This window comes from Chenopodium album, chromosome 11, assembly GCF_948465745.1.
Source record: "Chenopodium album chromosome 11, dcCheAlbu1.1, whole genome shotgun sequence".
NCBI classification, from domain to species: Eukaryota; Viridiplantae; Streptophyta; class Magnoliopsida; order Caryophyllales; family Amaranthaceae; genus Chenopodium; species Chenopodium album.
The window spans coordinates 165,496-179,434 of NC_137844.1; the positions used below are offsets into that span (position 1 = coordinate 165,496).

Genomic DNA, 13,939 nt, shown 5'->3' on the forward strand with positions numbered 1-13,939 from the left:
GCGGCAACTGCAAGAAAAGTACATACCGTTTCCATTTTCACTACGGGTGCGAACATTTCATTATAGTCAATCCCCTCCTCTTGATGATTGCCAAGGATCACCAATCTTGCTTTCAATCGCAACAAATTTCCTGCCTCATCTCTCTTCTCGGTGTAAACCCACTTGCTTCCAAGTGCTTTTTTCCCCACGGGAAGATCTTCTAATGTCTACGTCCCCTAATCCTCAAGAGCCTTTATTTCTAAGGTCATAGCTTCTCTCCAACCTTCATGTTGCATTGCTTCTTTGAAAGATCTCGGAATTCTTGCCTCTGTTACTACACCAATATAATTTCTGTGTTTTTCGAAAAAACGATCATAATTTACAAAATATGATATAGGATAGGGAGTACCCGAAGAGGATGATGTCGCGGGTGAAGAAGGACCTTTACTTTTACGAATGGTGTGTGTGACGCAATCACGCAACCTTGTCGAAGGAATTTTAACTCTTTTCCCACGACCCGAATCTTCTCCACCGGAAACAGCCCCTACATCGTCCTCGTCCCCCCTATAACGCTGCTTTTGCTCACTTTCGGACCCCACAAACTAGCAGCAGCGTCCTGATGGTGCTAATCTAGCGGGCTGCCAGCTCCTGCTGGTGATGTTGCCTGGCCAGCGCCCACTGGATTTCCAGCGACTCGAGCAGCAGCATCAGCCGTGCTACCCTGCGGGCTGGCTGCGAGTGCTAGATCTGGCAGCTATTGGCCAGCGCCCGCTGGATTTCCAGCGACCCGAGCAGCAGCATCAGCCGTGCTACCCTGCGGGCTGGCTGCGGGTGCTGGGTTTGGCAGCTGCTGGCTGGTTGGCTGCGTGTGGCTGCCCAGCTAACTCCCCTTCACTCGTCTCATCTCCATTATTCGTCAACCATTATGCCACGCCATGAATTCATCATCTTCATCATCGTAACTTAACTCCAAGTCACCCAACACACTCGCATTCTTGAAGTGCTCACTACTTTCTGTCAAACTCTCCTTAAATAGAACACACGCTCATGGAATTTCACATCTCGTGAAACAAAATACTCACGAGATTCCAAATCAAACAATTGCCACCCTTTCTTCCCAAAAGGGTAACCCAAGAAAACACATTTTCTACTTCACGACTCAAATTCATCTCCTTTACTTCGTTGATTATGTGCGTAACATAAACATCCAAACACTCTTATAAGCTCATATGGGGGAATTTTACCAAATAACATCTCATATGGGGTTTTATTTTTAATCATAAAACTAAGAGTTCAATTAATCAAATAACATGTCGTCAATACACATTCACCCCAAAATTTTATAGGAAGTTTTCCTTGAAAACGCAGAGCCCGAGCCACATTAAGAATATGTTGGTGTTTCCTCTCTACTCCCCCATTTTGTTGAGGCGTTCCAACACAAGATGATTTAAAAATAATACCATTTTGAACAAAATAATCTTGAAGGTGATTGAATTCGGTACCATTATCACTTCTAACAACCTTTATATCTCTATTAAATTGTCGTTTAATCAAGGCAATAAAATTGAGAAAGGTAACTTCAACTTCAGTTTTATTTCGAATCAAATAAACCCAAACACCTCTAGAAAAATCATCCACTATTGTCAAAAAAACTTAGCACCACAAGACGATGCTACCTTGTACGAACCCCATAAATCAATATGAACTAAATCAAACAACCACTAGCTTTATTCTCATTAACAGGAAAACTATCTCTAGATTGTTTTGCCCGAGGGCATACATCACACACATCATTATTCTTTCTAATAGAGTTACTCACAGGCGGAAGTAACTTTAGAATTTTCTCCGACGGATGACCCATTCGTTGACGCCAAAGATCCACCACACAATCCACTGCTAGAACCTTCACATACGGCACACCTCGGAAAAAGTACACTCCATCTTGTCGTTCACCCACGCCAATCATCGTCCTCGTCAACTGGTCCTGCATAACACAAATTTTGTTGGTGAATTGAATTATACATCGATTTTCATCACTAAGTTGAGTTACAAAAATTAAATTGCAATTTAAGCGGGGAACAAATAAAACATTATCAAGCACCAAACCACCCTTTAAGGTGACTGAACCCAACTGATTCGCATTCACCGTTTGACCATCCGGCAAAACTACCGGACAATTTTGTATGGTCTTGATATTTGTCATGATGGACAAGTCATTAGTAACATGATTAGAAGCTCCTGTATCCACAATCTATAATACGCTTGTATTACCTTCCAATCGTGACTTGGGTTTGCTCAAAATACCGATTATTTGTTGGGCTTTCTCCACCGAAACTCCCGCAAGTCCTTGAACAAGATTTGTTTGCGATGAAGAGCTACTTCCGAGGTTGGTTGCACCCCCTCCTTGCACCGCATTGGCCCGTGCAGATGTAGGGGCAGCATTAGATGAGTTCCCTTGCTCCCCGCATAACCACGGCCTCCTCTACCTCCACGATTGCTAGAGCCACCACGTCCACGACCTCTTCCTCCTTTTCGATTTTCATCCCAGCCTGGCGGAAAGCCAATAATCTGATAACACCCCTTCTTCTCACGACCCACACGGTTGCAATGGGTACAAAATGGTCGTTCTCCGTCTCCCAAATCACTCCTAGCACGGGAATCTACCTTGAATGCCATCACATTCTCCTTCGACTTACTATCACGACCTCGTAATCTCTTGGTATTAATTACCGTTTGATATGCACTATCCACCATGGGAAGAGGTGATTGCGCAAGTAATTGTGCTCTAATAGACTCATATGGATCATCTAAGCCAATCTAAAAATAGTGCAAGCAGTCCTCTTCACGAATATCTCCAAATTGCTTTGCAATATTGCATTTGCAACCACCACAAGAACATTCAGGAACACAGAAAAACTGAACCAATTCCTTCCATATTTTGGATAATCGCCCAAAATAATCGGTTACCGACTCAGAGGTTCCTTGTTTACAAACACCCAAATCTATCTTATTTGAGTTGGCAAACCCGAGTCCCACTAACGATGCAATATCTCTGTTGCAAATGCCTCCATAACTCACGCACAATATCATAGTCATCGATCGTCGATCGTAGACCATCATCAAGAGTATTATTTATCCACGACACTAGCATTGAATTGACAACTATTCAATGCTTATATTTAGGGGAATCAATGGCTGGTTCTTGAATGGAACCATCTACAAAGCCAAATTTCCACTTTGCAATTAACGAACGGCGCACAGCCTTGGACCAATCATCATAATTCGATCCCGTCAATTTAATCGATGTTATAATGAAACCCGAACGATCACTAGAGCCAAGATATGATACTCAAGATCAACTGGTGGTGGTGGCGGTGGTGTTTCATCATCACCTTCGCCATCTCTCTGCCACCCAATCCCCTAACCACGGTTTTCAGGTTGCTAGGTGGTTTTTGGGGTCGGCAGGGAGGGTAGCAGCAACGTGTGGGGGTTGGGTGGCAGTTATGGTGGTTAGTGGGTGCCATGTATAGGGGTGGGGAAGTGGGAGGAGAGAGAATTTTACCTCTTTAACAGGTTATAGATCAAAAGGACAGTTAAAAGAAGATTGGTATAAAAAGTGGGATTGTTTTGGGAATACCGAATAAATGTAGGATTATTTATTTTCATTTTTGTAAAAAAAAAAAAAAATGTTATTGTTGTAATTGAATTAATTATATTTAAGATTAAAAAGTAGTTTCAATTAAAAACGTAGTACTTTTGCTTTTAAGAGTTCTATTTGGTATCCACAAACTCAACGGTGACCTTCACTTGTAAATTATAGAGCGATTTCCATGGATATGGCTAAAATAACTGAAAATTTCTCAACTGCACTACTTTTAATAAAACTTCCCTACATACCATTCATGTCATCTAACCATTTTAAATATGATTTTTTTTTCCTAATTTAGGATAAAACCGCTCATTGAATTTTACCTTATATAAAATTAGCAGTTATATTAAACCCATAATTTTTTTCAATAGTTATTATATGCACCATGGTGCACCTAGAAATAGTGCACTACGTCTATATTTTTGAATATTTAGTAAAATTTTGAACACTTTACAAAAGTTAACATTTAGTAAAAAATATTAACACATCACAAAAAAAATGAACATAAATATCCAATTTTATATGTTCATATTTTATAAAGAAATGTTCATTTTATATGCCGTAAATGTTCAGTTTTTATTACAAAACTATTGAATTATTACGAGGCAGACAAACTTCTACCAAAAAATTGATGTTTATTATATTGTGTTGTATTTAATATACTACATGTTCAAAATTTGCGATTGTTCAGTTTTTTTAAGTGAGGTACTCTAATTAGAAAACACTCGATATGGATAGAGAGAGCAAGTTGATACTAAAGAAGGGAATCGAAACTTGCAATAACAACTAAGCAAGATTGTGATGGAAGTTAGACAGAGACAAAACACCCAAAACTCGAAAGCATCCTATTGCCAAAAAAAACACCCATAACACGACTCCACCCCTAGGGATCGAAAATCATAGCTACAACCTTAAGAGTCCGGGAGCCAGACCAAGAGTGTCGTATTTTTAACAACTCTTCCAAGAGAAACCTTGCACCAAAATGCATGTTCCTTTCCTGCAATTCTACCGGAAGAGAATACAAAAAGATGGAGGACTTTGCTTACCCCAAACATTAAAGATAGGGAGCCTCGTTCAAGATTGAAATTTTTAATAATGATTGACTTTGTCATCACCAACACCAACAATGGGATGACGATAACTGAATGAACACCCAAATCATCTCACGACCAAGAAGCAACAGACAACGCAAACAAACCTTTCCCTTACCCTGCTTACTCTCCAAATGCAGAGAAAATCTTCCACTTGCACTCAATGTGACACACAAGCTGCTTTGTGATACTCTGCGTTTGGAGTAAGTAGGGTAAGGGGAGCAACACATTCAATGTGACAACTCTGCATAATACAATCCCACCCCGAAAAGGCAACTAAAAGGACCATCAAGCCAACAACCCAGGTGTTGTTGGACTTTACTACTCCTAAAACCGGCATATTCTTGGCTGCATGCTTGTGTAGCTATAATAGCTACAACAACGTTAAACATACCTATTATAGCTTGAAACGCAACCCAACTTATTATTCTTCATATTTTAGCTAACGTTCTTCTTTCTTTTCTTAAATTTTTTGTATCTTTTTTCAAATTCTCTCTCTTCACTTTTCTATCCTATAATAATTTTAATCAAAATTATTGTCAAAATTTTTTTTCATCAAAAAAAATTTATCCTCTGTTCTTCATTTTCTCTCTCCTCCGTTTTCTTTAGCTTTCTCTTTTGTTTCACTTTTTTGATTAATTTTGTTGCATGCTTAGTATGAAATTAGTTGTTATTCTCAAAGAGATTGTCAATGCAAGTTAGTGTTTTGTTTTGTTGATTTGTAATTAGGTTTTTTTAGGTTATATTCAATTGTAATTGTAATTTGTTTAATTTCTATCAATTTGTTCTATGTATGAATTTCGATTTATTATATGGTGATTTTGTAATGAATTTTGATCAATTTGATTAGGTTTGTGAGCATGTAATTCATATGAATTGAATTTACGGCCTTTATTATGAACATAAGAAAAATGAAGAAATAAAATGATTATGAAACATACACGTTATAAGTGTTAAAAATATGAACATATGCATCGAAAATGTGAATATATGCATTTTAAAAAAATGAACATACGCATTCTGAATACGAACATATGCTTTAGTTCATTTTTTTGAATGCGTATGAACATAAGCATTTCAGAAGGTGAACATATACATAAAAAATATGAACATATGAATTTCAGAAAATGAATATATGCATTTCAGAAAAAGAACATTTGCATTCCAAGTTTACATAAGCATTCAAAATATAAACATAAGCATTTAAGAAAGTGAATATATGCATAAAAAATATGAATATATGTATTTCATAAAGTGAACCTAAGCATTCAATATATGAACATAAGCATAAACAGACAAAACGATAACATTTTTTGAACAGTAAGAACATTTATCATATGAACAACAAATATTAATATTATTAACATTTTAAAACATTTTATGAACATAAGGTATCCGTTTGATTTCACTAAATTTTTTTACAATCCCAATAAAAATTTCAAACAACAGAGTATCAAACATTATTCAAATAAAATTAAGTGATATTCATATAAATTCAAACAAAATTAAATGATATTTACATAAAATTATCATTTTTGGGATAATCCGTTTGATTTTTCATCTCATCTCGAATATCCATGGTTGTTTTTTAGGAGAGTGGGTGAATTGTGTTTGATTGTTGGAGAGAGAAAATCAAGGAGTAATAAATTTTAGAAATTTCTATTAAAAAAAATTCAGAAATTAAAGTTTGAGAGTGACGTTTTTGTAAAAAAATTTATATTTTTAAAAAAATAGTTGTTGGAAGTGACGGTTTTGTATAAATGACGGTTGAGTGGGCTGCGTTATAAAGATATGCTTAGTTTTTTGGGTGGGCTCATTTTGGTTTGGGGCTTTTTATAATGGGGTGTGTTTGAAATTGGGCTTGTGGGCTGCTGTTGCAACTAATATAGATACACAAGGTTGCAGCTTAGACCAATTGCCTAAAACCAGGGACAATCTTGACCCACTGGACTCCCTATTCAAGAACACTTCAATAACCCCCAAACTTAAAACTACCCTATAAAAAATCTAACTCATAATCAGACAAAGTAATATAAGCAATAAAAACATGATTAACCAGGACATAAACAAGAGCTACAAATTAAACATAAAACTAGAGCAAAGAAACTAGCGAGTATCACAAAGCAGCTCGTGAGTCTAGTAGAAGCAGAGAATACTCAAAACTACCTCACCACGTAAACAAACACCACAAACAATCATCGAGGCCACCGTAAGAAGCCCGCCTCGCCTTAATCAAACCTTAAATTAAGGGGGAAACCCTAGTCCTAACTTCACCTTCATCGTCGGGAAAACAATCAACGAAATTCCTTTCGACGGCAACATTAAGAATAGCCTTAACTCCTTAATTCGATGGATAGTTGAATTTTGAAACCCTTAACGATACACCTAACTTGAGAACCACCGATTGAGGTGAATAATGTTCAAGGTGTATCGTTTCTCATAAAATATTCAAGGTGTATCGTTAAGGAAATAAGGAGCTGAACTGAACTCACTGGAGTTAAACTGAACTAAATTGAACTGATCTGATTGGAGGTGAACTGAACTGAAATTAAGTTGAAGTTAACAGCCATTAGTCTATCAATCTAACCAAACAAGGGCAATATCACACTTCCAGAATTGACATTGAGCATCCAACAATCAGCTAACAAACCAGTAACAAGATCAATGTTAAAATCATACGATAAATTACATTTAATAAGGCATTGACATTAAAAAAAAAAAATTAATTAAAAAAAAAATTTGGAAAAAAAAAAAAAAAAAAAAAAAAAAAGGAAGAGAAAAAGGGAATCATAAGCATCAATACAGATACAATGGATTTCACAAAGTCTTGCGGAAAAAACTTTCAGCTGAAACGCCAATACGTTAACCTTACCTAAGATTTAATACAGCATATGCAACAAGTTTGCACAAAAACCAACAGAGTGCTTAATGAGTGCCAGCAAGCTTTAATCATGTCCATCATCTTGGGCTATCCACAAAATTATTCAAATATAGCTTCCTTCTTCATTTACTTATACTTCTACCTTGCCCCAAGCTTCAACAGAAATGGCCTCAGAGCTTTATGATGAGTCCATAGAGGGAGCCAGTCATAAGAAGGCAAGAAGCATATTGTTATCAACAAAAACAGCAAACCTTTTTTATACTAAAAAATCTAAAAGAGCAATTTTGTTTTTACTTCAGGTCTCCATCATACTTGCTTGATCTTTTTCCACTGATATCCAGAGCTGGCTCCATAGTCCATATCCTATATACTCTAAGCTGATGCGCCTGACGCAAATGTTAAATGCCTCAATAACTTATATTGAAGTCCAGAACCTATACTCCTACTTTGAAGGAGTAAAATATACGTAATGGTACACTCTCGCACCTTTGAAACTTAATTCTCTGAGAAAACTGCCAAGTACTCTTTCCTCTTGTGTAAGGAAGATAAAAGCTTCCACAGATAAAACCAAAACTTGTATCATCCAACCAACCTTGCAAACTAAAACCCATATCCCTTAAATAAACTACAAAGCACCTCTAAGTGGGCTTTTTCCTAGTCCACCAACAAAAGAAATGAAAATATGGTGGTAAAAAAATTACCACTTGGATACTACCTTCCATCGCCTATTAATAGATCTTCAATCAAGGACCAGCTTCATTAGTTGTCACACCATCACCCTGGGTTAATGAAATTGTAATTGGCTGCCATCCTGGTGTAGAGTGTTTGATCCACTGTTTTTTAGTAATTAACATGTTCAGTATCTGGAGCACATGCCCCAGAGATAAATCTCGCAGGCATGAATTTTTCAAGACTAATGCAGCTTCATACCTGACAGAATAAGTATTAGCTGACATTGATATTTAAAAAGCCTTTGCTTATAACTTACGGGAGAGAGTAACTATTACCTGCACACAGAAGCAATTATAGCGGATCGTCCTTTAGTAGAAATAAGAAACTCACGAACTTTATCCCATGTTTCCTTAGAGTAGTCGTTAAGGTAGCCACTCATTGGATTTATACAATTCCATACCCCTTGACTCTTTATCACATATAGCTGAACTTGACCCAGCTGTAGTTTATCTACCATGTTCTGTTTAATGGCACAGTCCAAGGCCTTCCTCACGTCAGTATTATGGTGCTTTGAATTATCTCCAAAACGGATACAATCAGTTATATTTTCCTCTGTAGGTGCAATATTTTCTTTTCTAAGGCTGTCTAAAGCAAGCAAGATAACCCCAGCAAGACCTTGCTCATATTCAGAGGGAGGTGATGCTGTGCCAGAAACAACGTTGGCAGTTGGCAAGGCTGATGCAGTAGACGGAGGCACAGATAATTGTCCATTTCGGTGAGAGGAGTGGTTTGTGTTCATATTAGGGCCTTTGTTGGGTGGATTACGATTCACAGAATTCGAATACCTGTGCGCTTTATGCTTAATCTCTCCCCTAACTTGCTGTGGAAAACTAGAAGGATTTCGGACATAATTTGGGTGTTCAGATATGCTTAGTTTACCAATATCAGGAGCTGATGAGATAGGCGGACCTTCAGATCTGGACAGTGAAGGATGTGTATAGAAGTTGCTTGCAGCAGGCGGATATGCATTTCCAGCTGCGGAATTAGAATGTATAGGAGCACTGCTTGGCCTAGATGGATAGGGATATTGAACTCGTTGATTTGAGATGAAATCAGACTTACTTCGAGCAGAAGATTCAAGATTGCTAGGGAAGCCGCCAGAAGCAAACTGACCTGCAGAGGCAATATGCTTGTTAGCACCAAAAAATTCATGTGGGGCTTTTCTAACTGTTGGTGCTTCAGTATGCTCCAACCGGCAAGGGTAGTCTAGTTTCTTACTTTCTAGAACCCCGGAAGGCATGCTAGGGGTCTTTTGCAGACTTGACTGGTTTGAGGTCTTGCGGACATACGTAGGTTTCGATTTAGTATCTCCTGCCCCAATTCTCCCAGAGTTGTCAAATTTCGGAGTAGCAATGGGATGTTTGGCATGTAAATGAACAGGTTCGGGAATAAGGTGGTTATCGGGCATTTGGGGGTTGAAGTAATTATTGTTATTAGAAGAATCATAATTACCATTGTTGGGTGGAGGGGAGTCATTTCCGGTACGAGGAGGGCCACCATCTACCAGACTAGTCCACAACCACACACTTTTAGCTGCAGCAACAAGGGCGGCAGAGGCTTTAAAGGGTTGGGCAAGAAGAATATTGTATCTTCTCATACGCAGCTGGTGGAGGGCATTTGCAAAATCACGATCGCCAGAAATTAAGAGGTAATTAGCAGGGGCAGGGTTGTCAACAGCCCAGAAGAGCATATCAACTAGAATCTTCTTGTCACTGGCATCTTTAACACCTGGTGAAAGTTGTAAACAGAACTCACAGAACTCAGAACCAGAAGGCGAAAATCAGAAAAGAATATTCAGAGCAAGAAGGTGAAAAGGCAGAGAAAAATATTTGTATAATTGCTGCAGCGTTTAAATGCTACACTTGTGAGTATGAGTCCCGGGGGGCAGGTGGAGACCCAGCCCTCATGGCCCAGCTCTGAAGCCTTAACACTGTCTGAATCAGCCCCTAAAAATTAGATATATACATTTTCAGCAATTAATGTGCAAGAGAGGCATGTTGTCTCAGTAGTTATGAACTTACGGGAGAGCAATCTACTTGTCATGCTGTACAGTACTTTGTGTTTTTCTTAAATATGATTTTCCCCATTTATCCTCTTGATAAAGTAGCAAATTTATTTGCCCCATATCAAATTAGAAGAGCAATTAACTAGTGTTTATTATCTCACTACATCACTACATTCATTCTGATAATTCATTAATATTTGGATCAATTGGTAAATTCTCAATGGTAATCCCTAACTTTTACTACACTAAAATGGCAATTCTTTTTTTTCTATATTCACAAAATGACCCTAATTCAGTTTTCATTCCCACTTATGTATAAGTGTTTTATCTTAAATTTTGGTTAACAAACAATGGTTAGGTTTTTTTTGAAAAAAAAAAAAAAAAATTCATCCACCGCCCATCTCTATCCTCTTCCCCAACCTAGCTACCATTAAATCCACCCACAGCGGTGGCGACTGCGACCCACAACCATAGCTAGGGCTGAAAAAGGCTTACCTGACCCGAATATAGCGGGTTTGGGTTGAGATTTTAAACCCGAAAACTTAAATGATTCAACATGAACCCGACCTGATAATTAAATGGGTTAGGTTAAGGTTGAAAATTCCAACCCGAAAATGACCCACATAACCCGAAAATATTATTGGGTCAAAATCAATAACCCAAACTTGTATAAGTTAAATGAAAAAAAAAAACCCTAAAGAAACCTAATGAAATCAGCCCAAGCCCAAATATAGGTCCTTATATAAACTAAAACCCTAAAATCCTCTCAAACACTCACTCCCTACAGCCGCATGATATAAGCTCTCTTTCTCTCTCATTAGTCTCATTCATTTTATCTCCCTTCAACTTTCAACAACTGAAACAATCAAACCCTAGAATCCTTTCCCTTTCCACGCCTTCCTCCCCTTGAACAATCGGACATCAAGGTTGTCCTATTTGCAAGTGTTCAAACTTCATCCGTTTAAGGTAGCTTGCTAAATTCGAATTTTTCTTATATGTTTTTGTTTTGTTTTGTTTTGCTTTTTAGATTTTAGTTGTTCATGTTATTAGTTTAATACACTTTAAATTTCTGTTATTAATTTCTATTGTTGTTGTTTTGTTGATATAATTTAAACTTTTTAGCTAATTTATAAAGACTTGTCCATATAATTCAGTATTTAATTTCAGTTGATATAATTTCTATTGTTGTTGTTGTTGTTGTTTAATTTCCTTAGAACGGTTCATAATCTCCACATAATTTCTGGTTTAGCTAATTTATAAAGTCTTATAGTCTGATTTAGATTATATGCATATTCTAATTAGTTTTTGTTCTGCTTTTTATGTTTGGCAGCAAGTAATGGATCCTTAATTGGAAATGTTGTGTGGATCTATGGAAGCTTGAGGACGAGGTGGTGAACAAGGATGACAAGCCACATACATCTATCACCCGATCTTGATCCATATGAAAGTTCTTATATTGTTGAGAATTAGAATATGTGAAGTTGTGTTTTTGAAACTTGGAATGTAATTCGGTTCACTACACTTTCTTTTGGTTTGTTATCGTTAATTAGGATTTGTTATGCTGTTTATTTTGGTTTGAATTAAAGCGTTGAACCTAAGAAGAAGAGCTTATGCGATTCAAAATATAAGATCATTTGAAGAAAAAAAAAATCAAGTTATTCAAGTCACTTTCAAGATCAAAGCAACCTAAATTAAACCCATAAAAAAAAAATCAGGTCAAATAAGGTCAATTTCGGGTTGACCCAAACCCGAAAATCAGGTTCATGTTGAGATTTTCAACCCGAAAAGTTAAATGGATCAGCAAGCAACTGCTGACCCGTAATCAGCTGACTCGAACACAAACCCAACCTGATCCATATGATAGCCCAAACCATAGCCAAGAACCTAACATGCTCCTCTTGACAAACCACCCTGTCCCAACCACCCCAACAAACCCATCTGACGCCGCCCCTACGGCCGCTATCACCTACACAACCGCTTTAACCTTCTCCCTCCAACAACTTCCTCCACAACCCTGATCGAACCTTCGATTTTAATGAATTATGGTGTTGATGCTAAGGAAAAGAGGTCGGGGTGTTGTTGGCAAGGAGATGAAGGTGCTAGGTGGGAGATCAAGGAAGTCGGAGTGGTATAGGATAAGGCTGGTGTGGTGAAGGATTAGGTTAACCATAGTTAACATATTAAAGAAAACTAACCCATTGAAGCCTCATTGATGTCATTTGTGGAATTAAAAACTTAATAAGGGTCACTTTTTGAATTTTATTTTTAAAAAAGAAGGGTTATCATATCATTGTAGCAAAAATTAGAGGCTACCTATCGTTTTACCCAATTTAGCTTTTTTAGAAACCCCAATTTAGCAGAATTAGTATTACATATAGTATAAAGCATCAAGAATTATAATCCGAAGAAAATTATTTTACGCTTATATTTTTCTAAATATTTATATCATTACTCAAAAAATAGTATGAGAGCAAGATGTTAATTTTGACCATAATTACATGTTATTTAAAAGAATGATTTTGTTCTATCTCCTGCATCAACAAGTATGTTATTAAGGGACAAATTATGCTCAAGCATCAGCCTGGAAGATCTACTTCGCGTAAAGGATTTATGAAATTAGGGATAATAAATAATTAAAAAAAATTAAAAAAATACAATAAGGATTTATGAAATTAGGGATAATAAATAAACAAAAATTAAGTCTGAAAACAAAACAAGGGTTTAGGGAATTAGGAATGATAAACAAGTCGGAAAACAAAACAAGGGTTTAGGGGGGCATGCAAAGAATTAAGCAATAATATAATTAAAAAAAGAGAGAGAGAGAGAGAGAGAGAGAGAGAGAGAAAGTAAAATAGAAAATTAAGAAGGAAGAAAAGAATCTCGAAAAAAGAGAAATACCAGCAGGAACGTGATTGAGGGAGATGCCGGTGGAGGAGAGGGCGTGTTGAATGGAAGAAGGAATACGGTTGGTGTCGCCGTAAGCAGAGATGGAAACGGAACCGCCGTAATCCAATTTGATAAGTGCAGAAGTAATGTTTTGTGCAATTGAATGTGGATCGCATCCTTTAGGAACTTGACAATTTTCGATATCCCACCAAACCGACGTCTTCGCCTTTCTGTAGTCGGAATCGGCCCTGTTATTCATCAACTGATCCGCCCCCTCCTCTCCTCCCATCGAATCGAATGGCTGCGATGAGCTTTCGCTTCTCTAATCTCTACTCTCTAGGGTTGCTTCTTCTGCTAAAAAGTATAAACTGCTACGAGAGAGACTAGTCTACTCTCACTTTCAATTTCAATTTTAATTGGTGGATGAATGGATTGGAATGGATTCTCTCAGACGACTCCGGTCTTCTTTCGATTTTGACATCCTGACGTGCTCTTTGGATTTCTATTATGTCTTCCCCCCTTCCTTCGCGCTATGCCTCTATAGTCTATACTCAGTCATACTCTTCACCCTCTATCCTCCCGGCCCATGGGCCCACTAATATTGCCCCCACACGCTTTATTTTAAGAGTTACGGTCAAATATAAAGTTGCATAACCCCTCATATATTCATAAACCATAATTAAGGTATTCTAAGGTCTCATTCACTTCGCCTTATT

At 37.4% G+C, this 13,939-nt stretch overlaps 1 protein-coding gene across 2 annotated transcripts; it reads right to left on the reverse strand.

Annotated features, from left to right (window-relative positions):
- Positions 1–7,495: 7,495 nt before the first annotated feature.
- LOC145567044 (uncharacterized) lies at positions 7,496–13,729 on the reverse strand. 2 transcript variants are annotated; one of them, XM_081626272.1, is made up of 4 exons: positions 13,236–13,729; positions 9,785–10,060; positions 8,608–9,445; positions 7,496–8,530 (listed from the first exon to the last, which is right to left on the reverse strand). In XM_081626272.1, exons 1-4 carry the CDS (start codon positions 13,510–13,512, stop codon positions 8,344–8,346), a joined length of 1,578 nt encoding a protein of 525 aa, XP_081482398.1. In that variant the 5' UTR covers positions 13,513–13,729; the 3' UTR covers positions 7,496–8,343. The 2 variants fall into 2 exon arrangements, with proteins under 2 accessions (XP_081482398.1, XP_081482397.1); XM_081626271.1 differs by having other exon boundaries at positions 9,551–10,060.
- Positions 13,730–13,939: the final 210 nt, after the last annotated feature.